Here is a 23,028-nt window from a genome sequence, read left to right on the forward strand (position 1 = left end):
CGAGCCGCGCCGGCAGGGGAGGGGAAAGCCGCTCATCATGTTTAGGGGCGAGGGGAGTCTCCCTGCCCGGGAACCCGGTGTGCGGCCCCGGCTGCGGTGGTCTCCGCCTCTGGGAAGGTAGGACTCGGCCGTAGTGGCTCTCAAAGAGGCGTTAGCTAGCACCTCTCCTTCTCGTCTGTCTTCGCCCCCGCGCCACCGCCGCCGCTTATCAGGCAGGGGAGTCCCCGCTGAGGGGCTGAGCTGGGGGCGGGGGGGCGGGTAACGGCTCTGACCGGACTGCGGGCACCGGGGCGGGGGAGAGCCCGGCGGAAAGGGTCCCTCGGGGAGGCGGGGGTCGGTCTGGAGGAGGCTCCTTAGGGAGGAAGGGCCCTAGAAGGGTGCTTCTCGGCGGGCGGGAGCTGCCAGGCGTCCCCGGGGCCGGGCTTCATGCAGTAGGTGTGTGCGCTGCCCTCACCGCGGCACAGATCTCGTTCAGAGCCGTATTAACGCCCTGGCAGCCTCGGCAAGGTAATATGTAACACTGATTTCCACATGTTTTAGCGGCTTCTCTTCTTTTCAATCGCATCTCGCAGTTAGAAGGAAAGGCAGTATGTGACCCAGTTTCTGTGAGGACCAACGGCAACTGGGTGGATAGAGTTTGGGAGCCTGTGGGTTGCATCAGAGAAAGGAGCTTTATAAACTAAAACTGTTTTCTCATAAGCTATCTGGGAAATATCAGTCTTCAGCATTAAGTCATCAGATACAGCAAGTAGTTGTCAAGGAGTTGATACTGTTTCCCATGAAACAGGACGCACAGTACCTGAACCAGCATTTTGACTGCCAAGGTCTGAAATGCTTTTATCTGTCACAGATATTTTCTTCTGGACTGTCTCAGAGTTTCCAGCCATGTTACTGATTCCTGGAGTCTTAAACCACTGATCCACTTAATGCAGGGAAATTTTCAAAATTGAGATACTACTACTTTAATATATAAGTTGTAAAATACAAGTTGTAGTGAGTTGCTATTACGCAGTGAGGCAATTATTTCAGAGTTGACAGTGTACCTTCTTACTTTGGCTACTGAATGTCACTTTTAAAAGCAAAAATATTTTTTCTCCTGACCTACTATTTGTGTCACTCATGTTATTATTACTCTGAAGGGATGTAAAGGTGATGCTAAAGTGTCCCGTGGAAAAGAACTGAGAGGCAATATGCTTATTTGAGTGTATGCAGTATTCTGCTGAAGTCCTGAATGTGGCCTCTTTCCTCTAAAGGGCAAAGACTCTGTTGCAAAAATGGAATTATCCTAATTAATAATTTAAATATCTCAAAATAAATAATGTATACCCATGAAGCTGTAATAGCAGGCATCTTTTTGTTGTTCCTCTTGTACGGAAATGGCAGACTGCTTTAGTGTGAATGAATCCTGACATGATTCTGGAAACTGGGCCAACATGTCATTGATTATGCACTTTGAAGAAAAGTGGGAAAGGTAGAGGGAAGATTTACAATTCTTGAATCTCTTGGCATTGTGCTGTGGCCACAAAAGCCTGCATATAGAAAAAATAAAGTTTCTGGGACAGAGAAAAATTCTGCAGTGAGTCCAACTATAGCAGCTGTTGTGGATGCTGAAGTTATTTTATAAACAGCTTTTCTGAGAATAGCAGCTAGCAAATTTCATCTTACTGTGTTATGCTTTTCTGATGTCTGCCTGTGTTGCTTTCAAACATCACCTAGCCGCTTTTTATATGAGGGCCACAGTAAGCTACAGCTGGGGAAGTGGATTGGAAACGGCCTCCTAAATAAATTGGGAATTGAAACTGGACCTGTCCTTAGCCCTTGGCATATGGATTGTAGCTTGATCCTATGGGAGTATCTCCATAGTTTAAATCTAGCATCAGTATGCTTTGACACCAAAAAGCACACTTCTCTCATCCGAGTCCCACAGCACTGAAAGATAAGGGAAAAAGAAGAGGTGGGCATAACGCTTTGTAGGGTGGGAGGTGCTATGGTTTTAAGTTGGGTTGCGATGGTTGTATAACCAAATCTTAGGAGCACAGTTTTCTGTTAGAATCTGTGGGTTAGCTGCTGCTGAAGAGAGCATTCCTCTTGAACTGGCACTAGTGCTCGTCTGACCACTTCTGCTGAACTGCAGTATTTAATTTTCTGCCAGTTTAGCTCCTCTGCCTATCCTGCTGTGGTGTCTGATGAGTAACAGTGCTGGTGTGAAAAAAAGGTTAAGGATGGAGGGATGGGACAGGAGGGAAAGGGGAGGTGAGAAACAAGGGTGGCCCTTTCAGCAGCAGCTCTCTATTAGATCAGCTTAGCAGTAATGTGAAACTGTACTCTTAAATTACAGTAGCCCTGAACTTCATGGCCCACAAAGGAGACAACATCACTGTAGTTCTTCCTTACTAAGTATGGGCTAAGTATGAGACCTAATGTATCCAGAAAAGCTTGTCAGACATGATTTTAAAACCTTGAAGAAGTAAATCTTTTCTCTCCCAAGTTTTCAAATTATTGACATATTCTTTACTCAACTTTAATTGCTTGGTTTTTCTGATGACTCAGTGTAACACTTCTGTAGGAAGTTTTGGGAGGAAGAAATGGAAATTTCTTCCCCTCAAAATTCTTCCCAGGCATTTTCTTAATAATACAATGTCCATGATTCTGAAATACTCCCAGGAGTTCACTGGCTTCTCTGTATTTACATTCATACTATCTTCTTCAATCCCCTGTGTAATTACAGATCATATTATGCAGACTGTGGAGATAGCCTCAATACGCAAAAAACTAGACAAAAAGGACTAGTTTTATTTGATTGAATTTGCCACTTCTCAGCCATTCAAATTCATTAAATGGGTGATAAAACTGTTGCTGACATCATTATGAATGCATATTGAATCATGGCATTTGTACTGGAGAGTGAAATGTACATTTTAACATCTGGGATGTGTGTTCAGGACAGACCTCTGACCTTTCTTATCATTTGGGGGTAGCATTATGTTTACTTAAGCAACCTAGTCATTTATTTATTTAATTTCCCCATATTTTTACAGAGGGTACTTTTATCAATGTGTATGTACCAAAAGAAGGTATTAAATCCTGAAGATGCAGAATTCAAAGGACCATACCTAACATACTGAGAATAATAGAATAATTTGGGTTGGAAGAGACCTTTAAAGGTCATCTAGTCCAACCCCCCTGCAATGAACAGGGAAATGTTCAACTAGATCGGGTTGCTCAGAGCCTTGTCCAGCCTGACCTTGAATGTTTCCAGGGATGGGGCTGTTCCTAAAAGTTTACAGTATAGGAGATTTCACAGCATAAATAGCTTAATCTATTAACCTCTTAGGTATATAGGGCTGTGGTTTTTTCCCTAGTATCTAAGATAAATCTTTGTTGCTACTTCAGATAATTTCTTAATGCCCTACAGTAGTTGATACAGAAGGCAAGAATCATTTTGATAACAAATCTTTACATACTAGAAGACATATATGCCTGCATTCTTCCCTTTTGAAGCTAATTAAATAAAAATATTTTATCCTTTCCATATAGGTTACATTTTTGAGCGCTCTTATATGTTTTATTGCTCCTCAGACTCAGCTTTCTCTATATTTTTTTAAGAAACACAAAGCACTGCCATTTAGTCCTAATCAGTGTTTAGCTAGGAAGAAATACCTCAACCTTCCTGCAGGAGATCATTGCCTCCTAAGATCTTCTGGTAAAGTTGCTTAAACTCAACAACCTCTGATTTGTCTGGTCAAAATTAGTTTGGTTAGCTGATTAAAAGATCGGTCCAATTTTTAATGAAGCAAATCAGGCAGCTTTGCCAGCAGGCCAGAAGAGGCAGCTACCACTGGTACAGAGAGCAAGGGCAAGGCGGTCACTGACAACCATATCCATTATAAGAGCTGTTTGCAGGGGATATGTATGACTACATTTGAGTTTGATTATGAGGAAGTAATCTGGAAACATCAAAAATGCTAGTAACATTGAGGTTTATCATGTCTAATCTTTCCCCATTCTCCATTAATTCAGTTATTTTGTTGAAAAATGAGGAAATTAGACTTTCTAACAGTATTTGATATTGGCACCTTCTTATCTTCTACATGTCTATGAAGTAAGTTGCCAAATCATTTATTTTCATGTCTTCATAGTACGAACAGTTTCATGGCATCTGTCATGTTCCTGATTTTCATCTCTCTCTATCTGAAGTCCTCTAGTAATTTGTAGAAAAGCAAGTAGAACTAAAAATGGATCTTCACATATGCCAGTAACATTACATTCCGTAAGTGTAGTTCTTCTTCTAGATGTACCTGTGTACAGCTTTAGGGATGCACTGTGCCTCCCCACAAGGCCCGAGCAAGGTATATACTTCAGGTAGCCAGGTGACTCCCAAGCCCAAGACTTCCTGGCAGTCAAGAAAAACATGTGGGGCTGTGCTGTGGGGCAATGGCTCACGCTCAGCAGTTCCCATCACTGGGACTGGTCACTCCAGACTAGTCATTAAAGACTACCGTCATTCTGTAATCATCTAGAGGTTATGTAAAGAGAGCAGGCTGTTGAAATGCGTATTTATTTTGTCAAATTCATAAATGGTGTGTTCCACATTTTTCGTCATACAAAGGATATCAAATGTGTAGTTTAACTAGCCACTAGATGTCAATGTTGTTGTGCTAAAAGGCAAATGAAGTTTTATTTGTTTGGCTGTTAATTTATTAAATAAAAGCACTTCTGGATTTAAATTTTTTTCCTGTATAGAGTCAGTTACAAAAAATATCATAGACAAGCTCATGCTATGTCCATTATTTCAAGAACAGCTGTGCTGTTTTATGCTATTTTGGAGTTGCAATTACTGTTTCAGTGTGTAATCATTGTCAGAAAAGTGCCTTTGAAAAAATAGCATCTGATTGTTCATCAGTTTCCTCCCTTGTTCCAAAATCCCAGATCTTTGTGTAAGTAACTGCAATCATTGTATTGCATTGTATTTGTTAATAAAATAAAATAGAGATAATAATATGATATCTAATCCTATTATAAGAATATAGAATTTCCTAAATTCCAATTATCGGTGGAAATTTTCCTCTTAATTATTCCTGTTTAATACCATTGGAGATCAATGTCAAATACACCATGTAGATACAGAATTTCTAGAACACTAAGGCTTCCAACATGATAAACAATTTGGAAAACTTGGTTCTTTTGAAAATCTGGCCCTGATTCTGTATAGGTAAAGGCAGAACTGACAGACAATGGAATTTTAGAAGGCTGCATGAAGTAGAATTTGACCCATGGACCTTTCTTATTCCAGGTTCCTGTACTTCTAGGGTGAACACATCACACCAAACCTCCACAGCTACTTATTGCCTAGTGGAGTGTCAGACTTTTATCTGAAGGCAGTGGTTCTGTTGGCTGTCTACAGAATATTTTGAGACCAAAGTTTGGGAATTAGTTTTATAAACACTAATCCAATGCTCAAGAAGAGGACAGTACTCATCTCAAATTCCAGGTTAAGCTTGTTTTGCTGATACGAGAAAAAAAAAATCAAAGGCTTTTATTAAAAATGGAGTTGAAGCTTCCAGTTGATGTGAAAATCTCCAAGAAGAAAAATATGAGGAAATTCTTTCATTCATTGCTAATGAATCACAGATAAATGAAGACTTATAACTTTTAATTTCTAACATCTATTTTAGTTTTCTTGACTATGAATAGAGAGTTATGTAAGAATCTTATAATAACTTGAAAACCAGATTGTTCCATTCATTCATTCTGTTGCAATTAAGGGAACACTCATGGCAACAACCTTGATCCTAAAATTTCTGCAAACTTAAAAAATATCATTAAAATACACTAAGCTGCAAGCCCTTGTTAATATATGTATAGTAAATAAAGTCAGTATGACCCTATAAAGACTGATTCAGTTATGGAAATAATAAAGCAGACTTGTATAAAAAAATAATTCATGGAAGCAACCTCCCATATTATCTCTACAGTTGGGGTTTTTTTTGACAAAAAGTAAAGAATTTTACCTAATAAATCCCCTAGAGATATATTATGTAGACTCCTGTCTATTGTCCTTTAATTGTCACTACTGGTGCCACGTTTGTTGTGTGGCATGTAATTTTGGTCTCCAGAGATTAGTCTCGCAGCTCTGCTGAGAACAAAGCTTATGAAAAGATTACATATGCATGTAGGCATGCATAAACAAGTACAGTGACTTCAGCCTATCAAGAATTTTAATTAAAAAGTAATTATCAATATGCACAAAATACTACTTCTTAGTTTTATCATCCTGCATTGAAATAAATGGAATACAGAAACTAACTCCTTCAGTGTGTTCCAGCTTTCATTTGTGGAGATTTTAGAAGTACATTATGCTTAAATTCCCCAAAGTATGAGCATTTTCCTAAGAGAGCAAAGAATGTTTAATCCTACTTTTATGTCTGGATTTGTTATGGTGGAAAGTGACTGACTGCGTTCAAATACATAAATCCAAGAAAAAGGGAAACCTGTTTTTTTTCAGTTTGATAATAGAGTTATTATGAGAGGGGAAAATGAAAGAAAATAATAAGCAAGAGACAGGGAAAATATAGCAAAGTGGAAATAAAACCCCCAACCAACAAACAAGCAGTATACTCATTTTCTTTAAGGTATATTGTTTCCCACTGGATTTGTTTTGTGAAAATAAAAAGAACATGTGAGCAAAATTATAGTGCATTGTACTTTTAAATCATAGTGGAAAAGATACGCATTCCCTCATTTCCTGATATGCATTTTTGTGCATAATGACTACCATGTATATATATTCATAATAATTCACTTATGATGGGAATTGAGGCAAGGTACAAATCATTTACAGTTGAATGTATGGAATCTAGAGTCACTACCTGGAGTCATAAAAGCAGTAAAGCACTGCTCATGGATCTGGCATAGAAAACCTGGAAAAGAAAGGTGTCTCAGAGTCTGAGTCTAAGATATAATGTAATAAAAAAATAAGGTCTTATTCCTGCATACATGTTCCAGAAAGCACCTGTGCTTTTACAGATGTGTTGCTTAGCCAAAAGTTGAGATCTTAATCCAGGAATCAAGAAGGTCAGTCCTGCAAACTGTACTATGCAGCTGGTCAGGTGTGTTCATCACTCTGTTTTCCACTGCTTGTCCTAAAGCTAAGAAAGTATTTCATAGTGGAGATTATTTGCAATAAACAGTGGTATAGTCAAGTGTTTGGAATCTTACAGAGAGATGAAAAAAAAATAAGGTATAATGGCATAATAGGGCATAATGACACCAGAATCAACCCTCATACTACTTTATGATTTCAGTGAGATTACGTACATAGTAAAGTAGTACGGTAACTTCATGTAGAGGCTGATAGTATGTGGGCTGAAGTTATCAATAGCTGATCATTCAGTGGAAACTGAAGGATACAAGGATATGGAGAGGCTGCTCTTAGCAGTGAAATAGGATGAATCAGTAAAAATTCCTATTCCACTTTTTTATGAACATGCTTATAGAGTACTATTGTGAGACCTCATTTAATTAATAATACCATTAGCAATTCTGCTAGAACAGACCTTTCTTTAGTAAAAGTATACTACTGATTGCCAGATTTTGGAAATAATAGGGGTTATATTTCAAATTAAATACAATTTTGTGTTATTTCATCACCAATATCATTCAGACATAAAGTACTGAAACACCGTCTACCCTTCTATTGAAAGTATTGCCAGGATACTATTCATTCCATGGCACATAAGTGGAACAGGAAGGATAACTATCCAAAGGGGGAACAATTAGGCTAACTTGGTTTTAAATATCAAGCTTGTTATGTGTATGTTATTTATAGCCAGTAACACTGAGCTGTGCAATATCCACAACTCTAGAAGTAAAAACGGCAGACTCAAAACATTGCTGAGGAGAGTATCTATAACAAATAAAAATAAATATTCCAGCTTATACCTAGGGGGAGATCCTGCTACTTGCTGAAACCACATTCAATATGCAAGTGATATGTTAAAATGTTAACAGATATGTATCTAGATGACTGGCTTTCTTGAATGGAAATAAAATATAACCACATGAAAGATAGGGGTCAGGAAGTGAAGTGAGATTCGAGTGAAAAAACATTTCCTTTAGCTTATCATGGAATTTTCTCTCGAGTTTACATTACACTGTCCTCAAATAGCCAGTTCTTAAAAGATGGATTGTATTATGTAAAGCTATATTAGGATCTGTTTTAATATATTTTAATAATCTTGTTTTAGTCAATCCATGCCACCCTTTCACTGTATCACTAACTTATTTGAACCTCAGCCTTAACAGAGTCAGTATTTGGCAGGTTTCTATAATCTGAGTCTGTTAACAAAAGGAAAATATTCTTCTGACTACCTGTTTTATCTTAGATGTGGTCATAATCCATCCACAAGTTTTAAGAACTAGGAAAATTAGTATTTGGAGATGAAATATTAAATTCGACTAATCTTTCTCATGCAAACAATTTTCTGTCAAGCTTCAACTTTTCATTGTAATTTTCTAAAATCACCTAATTTTGGAGGAAGTTAAAGTAGCTGAGTAAGTTTAAGGTATTCTCTATACAGAAACCAACCTGGTTTATTACATGTTTAGGAGCTAATGCATACTGTGGAATAAAACTCCCATGTTTCTAGGTAGGAGTTACTTTAATGACCAATATTTTGCCATCCACTCTTTCTTGTGACTTGTTCTTTAACTCATGTATCTTGTCTTCAAATTCAAGATCACTTGTTACCACCTGGAAGGATTTTACATTATGAAAGAAAAGTAAGTCTTATTCAGACACTTTTGTATCTTCATTAATCTGATCATCATTCTGAAAGGATGCAACCAGTGATATGTAGAAAAGTGATTTCTAAAAGCTGCTTTTAAGATGCTTTTTACAGACTATAGAGATAACTATGTTCTAGAGACAGTCCTCAAAACTTTTACTTTGTCAAGCTTGAACATGTAGAATATTTCCTATAATTCCAAAACTTTTTGCCAGACAAATTTTAAGAACAGGTTTCATAACCTTAACAATCAAGTGACACTTATCTATAGCACACTTCACTCTTTTATGCAGTATATGAGTTGGAAAGTTACGTATAAGCAGTTTTTCATTTGCACTATCCATTAAATTGTAGACAGGGAGGTAACTTCCAAAATTAACGTTAGCTTTGTCAGCATTGTCAGAGGACACACTGCCAGAAGTTCAAAACAATGGTATGTAGTACAATTTTTTAATGTGGTTTCATTGCTGTCTTGAAGGTAATCAAACAGATGATGAATTGTCATCCTTTCAACTCTGTAGTAAGAACAACTAGCGAAGCATTTTGATATTTCCTTACTGGAGACATCAATGCCTGCAGAAAAATATGTCCATACAACAGAATATTAAATTGTTCTCCCAGTTAAAAAGCAGCTAATGTGCTAGTAATATATGAAGGTACCATTGTATTGTGATCTAACACTACAGCATGAAAACCAAAGCGTTAAACTTATGGTGACATCCATGATTTGTATTGATTTGTAGTCCAGTGCAGCCTTAGAACAACACAAATATCCCGACCTTGGAACCTGAGAGTCTTTATGAAAGGGCACCAGAGCCTGGCTCACGGATAATAATACAGCTGCCCATCAGCCACATCCACGCGGATCCTCCATGTCCTCAGCAAAGAGGGATTTAGCTGTCTTCCTAACATCACCCATTCTGAATCTATAGCAACCCTCCTCTAATATGTGAAGCTATTTTTAGCATTAGGGCAGCCTTGAAAACAGCAGGTAAAGCATGAAAAGAATTCATAAGTGGTTGTGGTGCACGCCTGTGAATAGAAGCTATATATAGCTCTTGAGAGAGGGGGAGATCTTAATATATATAATGTGTATATGAAGCGAGATTTGCCCTGAGGGGAAGCAGAGGTGTCAGAAACAAAAAGTAGAGCATTCTTACTACTTCTGACCTGAACAGCTCTCTAAAAAGTTATTGTTTCAGATTGTTCTGTTTAGGAAAATAAATTGTTAATGGAATCAGGTATATTTGATTTGGTCTTTATTTGCAAAGAATGTATAGCATTCATTTTCCTGAGTGAAGAGCAAAATGAACAGCAGGAGACTATTTGCAGCTCCAAGCTCTTTCCAGCCAATGCTTGCTCCAAGAAGTTCTCTAGGGATGTTTCTCAGGACCCCTTTCCAATGCCAGGAGTCCAGGATCTCGGTTTCTGTGATGTCTCCGCTGCTCTCTGAGTCCCCACTCCTGGTTTCTTGTCTTTCTCTTTTTCTCTTATATATTTATCCATTTGCTTCAAAAATGCTTAGAAAAAAAGCCACACATGCCTTTGTTTAATCAGTAGTGTGTGCCTTTTATTTAGCTGGGGAGCTATATTGCTTCATGAAGGAGCTTATTACTTCTTACTGATGTATTATATTGAGGCTGGGAATTAGGCCCTCCAGTTTTAATGACTCTTTGCCTCAATCACAAGGGCAGCAACAGTGGAAACTTGCAGAGGCCTAAAGTGATTGGTTTCTAAAAGAAAGTCAGCTGTATAGAATTTGGATTGTTGTCTTAGAAAAGTTATATAGGGGAAGCATTTTAAGCTCAAAATGTGAATGTTATCATACTCAAGGTAGGGAAAATCCTTCAGCTTCTGAGCAGGCATAACCAAAACACGTATCTCTCTGTTGCTACAAAAATTACATTTAAAACTACAGCCAGTTCTCAGATAAGGATGTTGTGTTGGATTTGCTCTCCCACTGCAGAGGGAGAGAGCCAGCAGCCAAAAGAGCAAATCCTTTCTTAAAGCTGTACTGAGTAAATAGCGTGTTGGCATATGAGCAACCAGATGCGTTGGACTTCTTCAGCCCTCTGAAGTCTCCTCTGCAGGGGGATGTGGTTTGTAAGGACAAGGGACCGAGGCATTCAGCTTGACGCAGTATCTTACTTGATGGAGAATCTGTGCTGGGCTTGTGCAGTGGCAGTGTGCCTGCCATAGGGTGGGGTGGGTGTCAGGCAGATCTAGTATTTGCTTGAGGTAAAGGGATTAACTTTTACCAAAATAAGGTATTTTTCAAAATTGCTTAAATTGTTAAGAACAATAAAAACATTAGTAAAACATACTTGTGGAGCTATCACCAGTGACCTCTTAAAATGTTTCAGCACTGATCCAAATCCCAGCTTTGTAAAGCATCTTGATTAGCAATGATGAAACAGTAACATGTGTTTGATGAGGCACATACTTCTCATTGTGCAATTCATTATGTCAGTGGCAGTCCAGTGAAGCTTTTACTTGAACTATTTCAGTGACTTCAGTAGCGCTAAGATTTTTTTCATTGTGAATTATTCAGGACATAGAAACCTTCTGTTTTTAACAAGTAAAGATTCTCTCCTCAAAAGCCTGTTATCTCTGCCATGTAACAAATAAATTTCCTATGTACATTTAAATATATAACATTTAGTTACTTTTTTTCTGCCTGCAAAATGACAAGGAAAATTAAGTACAAGTTTATAAAGATTAGAATAATTCTGCAGGGAGCCAATGCCATGAAAAAAGTACAGAAGGGCAATGTAAGATAGCACAGGTCAAGGAAAGGATTTTATAACATGCCGTCTGTTTTTAATTAGCATCTTGGCAAACTGGAAGAGCTCAAACATTTTTCCATGAAGAAATGTATTATAGACTTTTCTAGCTGCCAATTAAATGGCATTTAGCTACAGTGACAGTGGTATGTTGTTTTGGGTCTGCAGAAAGCACTTGCTCATGCTAGAAAATCTGGGACATTTTGTTTCGGATACAGGGTTCTTACTGGACTGGATTTTCTATCCCTCTGTATTTTTACTGTAGGCATGAAGGATAACTCCTATAAACATCTACTAAATTAATAAATAGTGCAAGGGGCTGGCAGATTATAATTATCAAGTGTCAGTTTGTATACACCTCTTGAGGGTCTGTCCTCCAGTTAGATGATAACTTTTAAACAATGCTAGCTAAATACTAGGGCATTTTATGAGGTTCATATTTTGTCCTATTTGGTCCAGACTGAGGCAGTTTGTCACCAGTTCTATCCTATGGTTCATTTAAATGTTTGTGAGCCTTTGTAATACAAAACTGCCCCTCAAACATGTGGCTCGCTAGACTTTTTCAGTGAAACCAATGCCCCCTGCCTGCTTGTGTCCTTGCCTGCTTGTTCTGGCCCTATCAGTTCTTGTTTTGTTTTGGAAGGGTTTGGGTTTGTTTAGGGTTTTGTTCTTTTAACGGATCATTTATTTGATCCAGTGTAGAGAGTAGCATTAGAGACAGAAACACCAGTAGCGAGGTGTGGAAGGGGCAGCAGCAAGAACCCATGGAAGAGTGGGGAAGAGAGAAACCCTCCCATTAAGGAAAGCGTTCTCAATATCACCACGTCAGTTTCTTCAGAAGTCGTGAGACTCTTTCCAATTATAAATTAACCATAGATTTTCTCAGCTGTATCATGCTTTTAATGTCTGATCAGGCCATGTAGGGGGGGAAAAGGCAAAAAAGTAGCTTGCGTATGTGAACAAACTGTTGCTCTTTGAGAGGTTCCTATAGAGGGCACTTTAATCTTATGGTAGGATGCTAGGTGATGAGGCTGATGTCAGTCCCACTGAAGTGGATGGGCATGTTGTCTGGCTGAAAAGCATCCCCATTTCCAACCCTGCACACGTGAGGTGCTGATCTCAGAGTCTAAATTAACTACTGGCAAATTTTCTTGAAAGCTTTCTTGAGAAAACTGCAGATTTCTGCAGCAAGTGAAAACCTGGTGTTCTTTATTGTTTCCTTTCTTAATACTTCCCTGTATATTAGGTGTGGTCTCAGTACCTGCTGTGAGCCATGAAGTAGCACAACTTCACACATCTTTGAATTGGGCTCTCTTTTGCTCTTGAGCTTGTGTGTTTGCTGTTTTCACTTACCCCATCTCTAAATATCCATTGTCAGCATTTTCAAGGCAAAACACGGACAATAGAAACAAAGTGGGAATTATTTGTTTGGAGCTGGAGAAAAGTGTCAGGTATTCAGGAGAGCAGTTCAATTCATGCTACTGGATTGTGTGCTGCAAAGCATACTGCTTTGTAGTGGAACTTATGAGCTGTTTGAATACCTGAAAAAGGAACTGGTCCCACTCTGCTGGAAAACAGAAGGCAGGAGCTAGGGAAGAGCTGAGGAATCCCAGCTCTGGGATTTATACAGGCATCCATTCCCACTCAGAGGAGCAGGAATAGACAACCCTGAAGGAAACTGGGGATCAATACATAACAGGATCTGTAGGATTCGTGGGGTCTTTCTCATAGTGAAGGGCCAATCCAGTAGCTGAAGTTATGTCCATGTCTGACCTGAAGGACGGTTAATGGATTTTTCTGTTGGATAGTTTGTTCCATTCTTTACTTACATAAGGTAAAGCTACCGAGCTGTAGCATTTATCTGCCTGCCTTGGAAGACAGTCAGACCAGCATGAATGGGCATCCCATAGAACACATTATTAGCAGTATTGTCAGTATCAGCTGTTCAAAGATGATGGATTAGGTCCTTTAAATTTTGTGATACTGTTTTAAAAGTCATCTGATATCAAAACACAGGACATTTTGGATAATTTATATCTTGCTTCTGAGCCTTCATTCCTCTTGGTTACCCAGGAGGTTGGACGAGATGGCTTTTCTAGGTTGCTCCCAGCCTGACAGTGCCTTTCAAAAATCACAAGGGGTAGAAATCCTATAGCTGTGAAGTGTCTTCTGAAGTAATTTCTAATATTCCTTACAATGTAAAAACCTGCAATTGAAAATAAAACATCAAGGATCATAAAGATGTCAGAAGTCCTTGGTTGTAACAAAATAAAACCTAAACATAGTTTAATTTTGCCTAGCTTCTCTTTGGATGAAATACATTATGTATCTTTACTGTCTTAAAGAATGGCAGTTCGGGTGACAAACATCTCTCCTGACATACTTTGGTCATTGGTCAAATTCTGGTGTACCTTAGCCAGCAAGCAGCTCTCGAGCCACCTGCACACTCGCCAGGACATGCTCAGTGGAGTAGGTGTTCTGCATCACCATGTAATTTTGGCCATGAGAGCTAAGACCTGTCTCTCTTCAGAGGTGATCCCTTCTAACTCCAGGGTGAACTGGCTACTTTATGCAAGGGAAAGGAGACCACCCTCCGAGTTTTTCTTTCCTCTAAAGTTGGCAGCAATTAACTAGTCATTTCCTCAGCTTTTTGACACTGGGACTGGCCTGGTTGTTCCGCTCTTAATGAAACTCTTGTGGTGTAATAAAGAAGGATATCCGTAATACAGACCTGTATAGACAGGACAGGGCAAAGTCAGAAGAACTTTCCAAATAAAAACTTCTGGGCAGCCCTGTGATCATTCCCAAGCTAGTCTGTGCTACAAGCTATTGTAAAGGCATCTCAACTCCCATTATGCCTAACCTGCAGAAGGCCTCTTCCTGGCAATGGCTCGTGGTGCCAGATCCACCAGGAAGCATAGTCTTTTCAGAACTGTTTAGAATTCACAAGAGGTGGTTTTGTTTATTGAAAGTGCAGCCTCGGTCTCAGCTGCTTTAAATTTGCCATTTGCTGCAGAATTTGTTCAAAGGGCGGCGCTGGGATAGCGAAAACTCAGACTCATGAGATGTTTGTAGGAGTCTTTGATCTCAAAATCCTTCTGTTCCAAACACAGTGGTAACATAGCAATGACAGTGTTTTGTTCTTTAGGAGACTCACGAATGTTGGGGTGTGATTCGGACTATCTGTGTGGTGTAATATTATGGGCTTAACACCAAGCACAGCAAAGTTCATGAAAGTCTCACCATCACCATCAGTGGCTTTTGGATTAGGCCACATATGTGCAGGCAGCTCATCCTGAGCATAGAAAGGCAACACAATTTTCTAAATGCGGGATGAAATAAAGGATGACTCTAACAGTAGATGTATCTGCAAAGGGAAATGTAGTCAGCATGAAACTGCAAGAAGCTTATTGAAATTTTATTGTATGTTGGTAACAAAAACATATTGGGCTAATGCAAATATGCAATTATAGTCAGTGCAACAGAGTTAATCCCTCAAAAAGTCTTAAATATTTTTAAAAATAATTTTTGGCTCTATGTTCTGACTGTGTTTGCTTTCCTCAAATATTTTAGCAAACAGGTTTACTTATAGAAGTATTCGTGTTGTAACAAGATATTTGAGAATACTTGCTAAAAATGTATTTTTAGTAAATACTACTAATAATGAATGCATGTTTGCTCTAGAAACCAAACTACAAAAGTTGTGCTGAGTCTGACCAAAGAATGTGAGTAATGCTAGGTGGAGAATAGCTCCACTGACAACTAGCAAATGTGTCTTTGACTGTCAGATACCTGCACCAAGCTTGTTATTAGATGGTTGATTATTATAAAAAAATTGTGGTTACCAAACAATTTGGATACACTGGAAGAAATTTGATTCTTACCATATAGAGCAAATATGTGGGAAATAATCAGTCGCTAAGGCTTACTTAGCTCTGGTCAAAATGAAAGAGGTGAAATATCACAGCATATTAATACAGTGCAGGAAATAATACAAAACTCCGCTCTGCCCAGCACAGCGACGGATGATGCTCCCGTGTTACCAAGAGGGCAGACATCCTCACAGGGCACCGGAGCAGCGAGGGGAAAGAGAAAGGGAAGCCAGGGCTCACACCACCCTCCCTCCCCGCCTTCTCGGCCTCCGGGGCTACCCCTCAGCCCCGCTCCGGCTGAACCGAAGCGGCACGGCGAGAGCGCAACCAAGGGCCCGGGAGGCGCCGCCGGGCCCGGGGGGGAGCGGGGCCGCGGCGCGGTGGGTTGCTGGGATACCGGCGCGGTGGGTTGCTGGGATACCGGCGCGGCTGAGGGCGGCCCCGGCAGGCCCCGCGGCCCGGGCGGCCAGGCCGTTGTGCCGGCGGCCTCGCTTAGGTCCGTGTCGGGGACCCGCGGGCCTTCTCGGTACCGAAACCGAGCCCACGGCGGCAGCCAGGAGCACGGTACGTCCCTGCCCGTACTGGAACATGTCCGCCAGCCAGCACCTCCGCTGCACGGCGAGGTGAAGATTTTTCAGCTAAGACGTTGTCAAATGATGGAAAGCAGACCGAGTGACGCGAGCCGCAGCTCCCTCATCCCTCCTGCCTCCTGCCGAAACCTTGCTGAAAGAAAAATAAAGAAATTTTTAATCACATTGTGCCTAACCAGTACGTGAAACACCAGCGAAAACAAGCTCGCCAGGACCACGGGGCAGGCGCTGGGCCGTGGGCACTGCAGGCAATCGCCCGCTCTGTTAGCCAGAAAACAAACACCGGTGGCAGAGGTGAGGGTGAGCCAAATGTTGCAATGGCTGGAGAGCAGCTATGCCACTGAAAATCCACGAACCAATTTGTTTTTAAACTACTACATGGCAAGAAATGAGATACCAAGCTTGGCACAAAAGGACCCTGGAAAATTTGATTTATGCCTCTCTTTTCACAGAGCTGTTATAAATATTCATAATATTTGCAATTTTGGAAAAAGCGGTTGTTCTGGCATGTAGTTTGGAATAGAAAACTAACTTCCAGGCCGTTCTCTGCAAGGATGAAACTGGAGTCAGGTTACTGCCCTATTGCAGAATGTGCTTTTGTTACTGAAAAACCGCTACACTGCAAAGTTTTCAGGAGGTTCACAATGTGGCTGGAGTATTAACTAAAGAGAAATGCCTAAGTAATTGATGGTGGATTTCAGTGAATGAGCTGAAGGAAATGAAACACGGGGTTACACCATCAATGGCAAAATATTGCCATGGCAATGGGTAGCTTTGCCAGGAATAAACAAACAAACAACAACAGGCCTCTTCTCTTTCAGCAAAAAGTTAGAGAATTTTCTGTTCTCGCCTCAGCAAAGTCTATGCTTTTGGACATCTCAGAGGGGAGAAGATAGTGTACCCTACTTACGCAAGTCCCACACATCCAGCTCCCTTCTTAGTCGTACAATTAAATCATTTCCAGAGCAAGAAGTAACCTTTGTACCCAGGGGAAGGCATCAACATTTGCTTTATAATGATTTCAGTGCTTTGGTTACTGTAATTCTGTACCGTTTTCTTACAGAAGGTGGAAAGGCTCAGGAACAACGCAGCTCTGTGTCACTCCTAGTTGAAGTCAGTCCTGCTTCAGGAGAGACTGCTGACAGGGAAGATCTCCTTATGAGCAAAAACATGGGTCCGCACTTAAATTAATAAAGAGCTTTAAAAAAAGCACAGCGTGGAGAGCGAGGGAGCTGAGAAAGTGCGAGCTGCCCTTTTCCGCAGGCATGGGTGCCAGGCAGGGAGCGTGCTGATGCACAGGCACCGGAGTCCTCTCCCAGCAGAGCCTTAGTGGCAGCCCTCTGCCTCTGGAAGCTTTCTGGACCTTTCTGGCCATCCCCAGTCCCTCAGAGGATGCAGTCCCACCACCAGGTGGGAGCTCTGTGGGTCTCCTCTCAACCCAGGGAGACAGACCTCAGCCACCGCCCGGGCAAGGACTCAGTAATGTTGGGGTCCTGCCTAGTGTCTGTACGCTGAGTTTCTTGCAGTTTTGCAGGCTGTTGTTCCCTTTTGCCATCTTCCACGCGTTGCACCTGAAATTCCCACTGGGCACTCATATCTGGGTATGTGCTACGCCTTGCTGGTGTTGTTCTGGAAGAAGACAGACATGGCCCAATGTTAGGCTTGAGATTTCATGGCCTGTAGAGCAGGAGCAACAGGCCAGAGCCAGGTGGCCATGTGGAATCAGAGGAGTAACCAGCAATGAAGAGAGAGCTGGCTTACGGGTGTCTCCTGGTGAGGAGGCAGCACCTATGTGAAGGAGCCAACGGTGAGCACGACTGTATTAAAGCTCATACTGTTGGGTTGACCCTAGTAGACTCTGTTATCTGTGTAACGCAAACAGTGCTGCCAGTCTGATGGGGATGTGTCAAGACCTATTAAAGTTCGCAAAACTCTTCTAATAGCAATCCGATATTGAAAAAAAAAAAAAATCATCCCATATGGCTTTCCAGCTATTTGGCATTCAGTAGTTTTGTCTTACTGTGCTTTATATAATAACACTTAGATGCTGCTTAAGTTCCCTATAAAATATTTAATGTAGTTTACTGTAAAGTCTTCAGGCTGAGGACTGTTTCTTACAGAGTATTCATACTGCACCTAGCACTAATTTCAATTGCTGCCTCCAGACAGTTAAAAATTCATTATTACTATCAAGATCTGTCCCTACCCTGTCACTTTTCAAAGAAGGTCCATTCTTAACTACAGGTTTAACATAGATAGTGTTTAAATAACAATTTTCTTTTTTCCATCTAAAATGATCAGAACAGTCTCCAAACAAATTTTTTAACTTGAACTTTTAATTAATGTTAACCATTTTGAACCGTGCTTGATCCACTTTATTTAACCAGCTCAGAAAACACATAACAAATAAGAATGGTTCTTTTTCTTAAAAAAAAAAAAAAAAAAGGAAAAGGAAAAAAAAGCAGCAGTTGGGGTCTATTTTGCATGAGAAAATATTTTGTTTAGGAATGACGGTTGTAGGCATTCTCTCATACATTGTAATATTTTCCATGTGTGGCAGCTTGTTTTTCAGTGGTACAAATATGTGCAATAAGGGCTAAGGATAAAAATTAATCTCACAGCTTTTGCAGCAATGCTTTTGATGGTTTCACTCAATTTAATTTTCCTGTGGATGCTGCCGTTACTTCTGCTGCTTGCAATATGTGAAGCATAATTCTGAAAGGTTCACGAGGTTGTAGGGATCCAGTAAGAGATGACTGATTTCTCTCCCCACACACATACACTCCACCCCACACCCACTCACCCACCCACCAGCAAAACATAATGCTGTACTATTTTTGGTAACAGGGAAAGGGCCTCCCTGTGAAAACAGAAAGCAGTGTATTTCTCAGTTACATCACTTTGCAATCTAATGCTGTGTTGTGCTCAGTGTTTTTGTGGTGATGCAAGTCTTTTTTTTTTCCTCTTTTTTTTTTTTTTTTCTTCAGCCGGTTGGATTTTCCCCATCTTACAGCACCTCGCAGGTCTCTTCTCTGAGCAGTACGTTGCCTGAGTGAGTGGAAACATACAGATCAGCTGCAGGTTTCTGTCTACAGAAACAGAGTGAAAGAGAAAGAAAAGGGTTGGGAAAGCAGAGACAAATATTGACCTGGACTTATAGAAAGACATCCAATGGCTGAATAAAGAACCCCTGTTCATGTTTTGGGATATTCTTTCAACTGGCTGGAACGAGAGCGGATCAAAAGAATGGGAAATGCCAGCAGACCCTTTAGAAGAATTGCTTATTTCTTTTGCCTTTTATCTGTGCTTTTGCTGACTGAAGGGAAGAAACCAGTGAAGCCAAAATGTCCTGCCTGGTGTACTTGTACCAAAGATAATGCTTTATGTGAAAATGCCAGATCTATTCCTCGCAGCGTTCCGCCTGATGTTATCTCACTGTAAGGGCTGTAAGCATTTGGTTCTTTAATTTATGATTTAAAATGAACTACGATGTGTGGTGTTTTCAGTGCATACAGAAGGATGCTTGCTGCAGGGAGTACCTCCAGCATTCAGAATCATCAGCTAATGTGTTAAAATTGTGCTGCATCCTTGAATCCTGATTTTTACATCTCTTTCATCTGTCTGTCTGTCTGTCTGTGTATGTGCACACATCCCATTTTATACCTTCTTCTATACTACATGAAACCTGTAACATTCATTTTTTTGGTTTTTTTTTTTTTTTACTTATATAAATAAATTTCTCTGTGATGACCAGATCAGTATTATAACCATGGATATATGAGACTACATTAATATAAGGTTGTTTTTTTCTTCTTTCCAGATCCTTTGTGAGATCTGCTTTTACTAAAATCCCAGAAGGGAGTTTTTTGCTCACACCATCTCTGCAGCTTCTGTGAGAAATATTTATATGATACATTTTTTGTTGTGAAATGTATATGTATCCACAAATATGATAGAAAGGGTCTCAGTATTAATTTTATAAGAAGCAGCAAGAGGAGATTCATTAGATGGCAAAATAGAAGACTTTTTAGCAATTTGAAAGATAGTGCATGTTTAATTTTTTTCAAAGTGTATCTACTTAGTGTTTTGCAAGGCTATCTGTTGTCAGTACTACTTTGAATGATTACATGCTGAAGCTTTCAGTGACAGAACATATGCTATCTTTATTATACTTTAAGTAACATTACAGTAGGGATTTGAGCATTGCAACAACTATTCTTGTTTCTTTTCTGCAGTCCTGGGGCCTGATCCCAATATAAAGCTGCCCGTTTGCAACTCCCATCGACTGTGAGCTCAGAACCCCTCAGATCAGGCCCTTCATTGCAGTGGGACAGGTCCTGAAGTCCCTTTCCATGTAAAATTGCCGTTGACTTCTGTGGAAGTTTAGTCACTTCAGTGGGAGTTTTGCCTTCGTAGTGCCTGGATTTGACCCTATTTGTTATTTCATGTTCTTTGGGGGAAAAAAAACCCAAACAAACCAAAAAAAGTAATGAAGATTTTCTTCCAATTAAAAAAAAAAAAAAGGCAGCTATTTCAAAATCAAATACTGCGATGAGGTATATGCAGAAATAGAATATTTTGGGGTGTTTAAATATTAGATGCATTTCTGTACAGGATTTTTACAGGCTCACAGGCTTTCCTAGAAGTGTGGGCATACGATTATATAATTGTGAGCTATACGGAGGTAGAGGGGGTGTAACCCGAACTGTTTATAGTGGATGTGCTGCCAGCCTGACACACACACAGATTTGTCTCAGAAATCCGGCAAGGCAGACTCCCCCATCTCATCAAAATCAAAATTGGACGTCTGTCCCAGGCTGACTTCCCGCACACTCTGGATGTGGTCAGAGGTGTAATGTTGATGTATTGGAGCCCTACGGCTGTTAGATTACACTGCTGGTGCACGGATAGCTGAAGCCCTGACCCTAGCTGTACTCTGCTACCTCAAGTGGAGCTGATAAGGAGGTGCAGACGTACTGTACAATTTTGGATACAGGGTAAATAGGTAAATGCGGTTACTATGGAAACCTAAATGCTTTTCCATGGTGCTTTATTTCAGAGCAGCTTTTCCCAGGTGGTCACAGATCACAAAAGGGACACATTTCACATAATTCCTGCAATGGGCCTTTGAAAGGAAAAAAAAAAGAAATAGCAGCATTGGTGGAGCTTGTATCTGAAGAGAGTGAGTAGGACATCATCTCTCTTGGCTACGATATGCCACCTACACGTAGCGATCTCACTGCCAGGGGACCCAGAATTGGGTAGGGTGGAGTAGGACAGACACAGTCTTTTTATTTTGAGTTATTACAGTGCCCGGCGCAGTGGGGTCTGTGTCTCTGGTGATGGCTTTTGGCATTTTAGTAATGGTAATAATTTGCACGATCTGATGTATACTTCACTGAAATGCTCGTTCTAAGCTGCTGCTAATCAATGCTGCAACAAAAGCTCTGACCCCAGAAAAGCAGGTTTTGTTCTATTATTGGCTTTGATAAGAGATCTGTTAAAATGGTGCAAACAATCCACAGATTACTTACTTCTGCTACCTAGCATTTCTAAAAATACTGCTGATTACTTTTCCAGATATATTTCTAACATGGTAGCTGAGCTGCTTGCCATCTTTGGAAAGTCAGGCTGCGGATCTAAGGCAAATGACTCCTTGAACACAGACCATAGGAGCAGGATTGTACAATACAACAGTTTGTAAGTGGGAAAGAAAAATTTCCACCTTTGGCAGAAGATAGTAAGGGAAATAAGAATATGGAAAACTCATGTTAATTAAAAATTAAAGTAAGTTTTAGCTTTGCATTATTATAGCTGTATTGGTAGGTTTAATTTAGCCAATAGCAAAATTTAGCAACCTATACATATTTTTACATAATAGCCCCCAGCATTACATTTTTAGAGTTAAACTGTGAGTTGGTATCTCCACATTTCACATTTCTAAGATTGGTATATATCTGCCACTACAATTATTTGGTACTATTTTTACTTTAGTAGTGGCAATGGTCTCTGGAAAAGTCATGGTCTCATTGTGCTAAACACTACTCCTAAGTCTCAGGCCAGGAGAGCTTTTCTTCTTGAATAGTATAGATGGTATGCTCTGTGCTCTTCATGTGACAACAAAAATACGAAAGACCTACACAGCTACAGTGAAGTGCCAGCAGGAGTGTTCCTTAAATGTCAAGAAAATCTTCTGCTCTCATCTCCAGCACTCATAACTCTGTGTATCAGCAACATGCTGAGGGTGCCCTTATAAACTGATGACATGAACGTCCACAGAAAGAAGGGAGTTAATCATGGCACCAGGGTCCGCACCTGCTAGCAGCATACAGTTCCTACTAGGCAATATAGTCGCTAGTCACAGTGCAGTATCTTCAGCCTCTGTCCCCAGAAATAGCTAGCTGGTGGGTCACAGATCAAGCAAATCTGGTGTCTGAGGTCAGAGAGTGCGAGAAAAGCCACTTTGTGCATCAAATATGCATGATACAGCCATTGGGAGGAGGTACGAGATGGGAGGTAAATGAGTTCATCAGGTGCAAGACCTATGCTATAAGCCTGGTGATCTCTAAAATAGCTGTGCTAGTTAAAGAGATACCACTCTGTTCTTTAAATTACAAGGAGGGTAGAGAGCAGAAAAGGAAAAATTATCTAGTGAAATCACATCAGAAAAGTAAAATTAGTTGCAGGCAGCAGATTTACTAAATTGGTCTTCTGGTTCACAGATTTTACAAAAATACTTATTTCCTCTAAGAAAGAAAATATTGTTTCTAACAAAAAGGAAGAATTTCCTGCTTATATTTTGCATACCTATATAGGAACATATTTAAAGTGGCAGAAGCACAGTCTGCAACAGCCAAGTGAGCAAATGAATCAACTGCAAGCAATTTATTCTGAATGCAAACTTCAAAATAAGATATTAACTTATTAAGTGTATTAATTCATTCTTGCAAATCTTGCATTCCTGAATGCCTAAGGATGTCACAGTGTAAATCTATTT

General features: G+C 40.2%; 1 protein-coding gene across 4 annotated transcripts in view; it reads left to right on the forward strand.

The window, feature by feature from the left end:
• The first annotated feature begins 371 nt into the window (after nucleotides 1–371).
• Nucleotides 372–23,028, forward strand: part of LGI1 (leucine rich glioma inactivated 1) — a 31,316-nt gene continuing 8,659 nt past the window's right edge. The window contains exons 1-3 of one of the 4 annotated variants that reach the window (XM_075758252.1): nucleotides 372–507; nucleotides 19,019–19,468; nucleotides 19,852–19,923. In XM_075758252.1, coding sequence (XP_075614367.1) covers nucleotides 19,278–19,468; nucleotides 19,852–19,923 — 263 coding nt within the window. In that variant the 5' untranslated portion in view covers nucleotides 372–507; nucleotides 19,019–19,277. Of the gene's footprint in view, nucleotides 508–18,877; nucleotides 19,478–19,851; nucleotides 19,924–23,028 lie in introns of those variants that run through there. The other 3 variants (XM_075758250.1, XM_075758254.1, XM_075758253.1) reach the window with 3 other exon arrangements.

Source organism: Balearica regulorum, chromosome 7 (genome assembly GCF_011004875.1).
Source record: "Balearica regulorum gibbericeps isolate bBalReg1 chromosome 7, bBalReg1.pri, whole genome shotgun sequence".
Taxonomy (NCBI): domain Eukaryota; kingdom Metazoa; phylum Chordata; class Aves; order Gruiformes; family Gruidae; genus Balearica; species Balearica regulorum.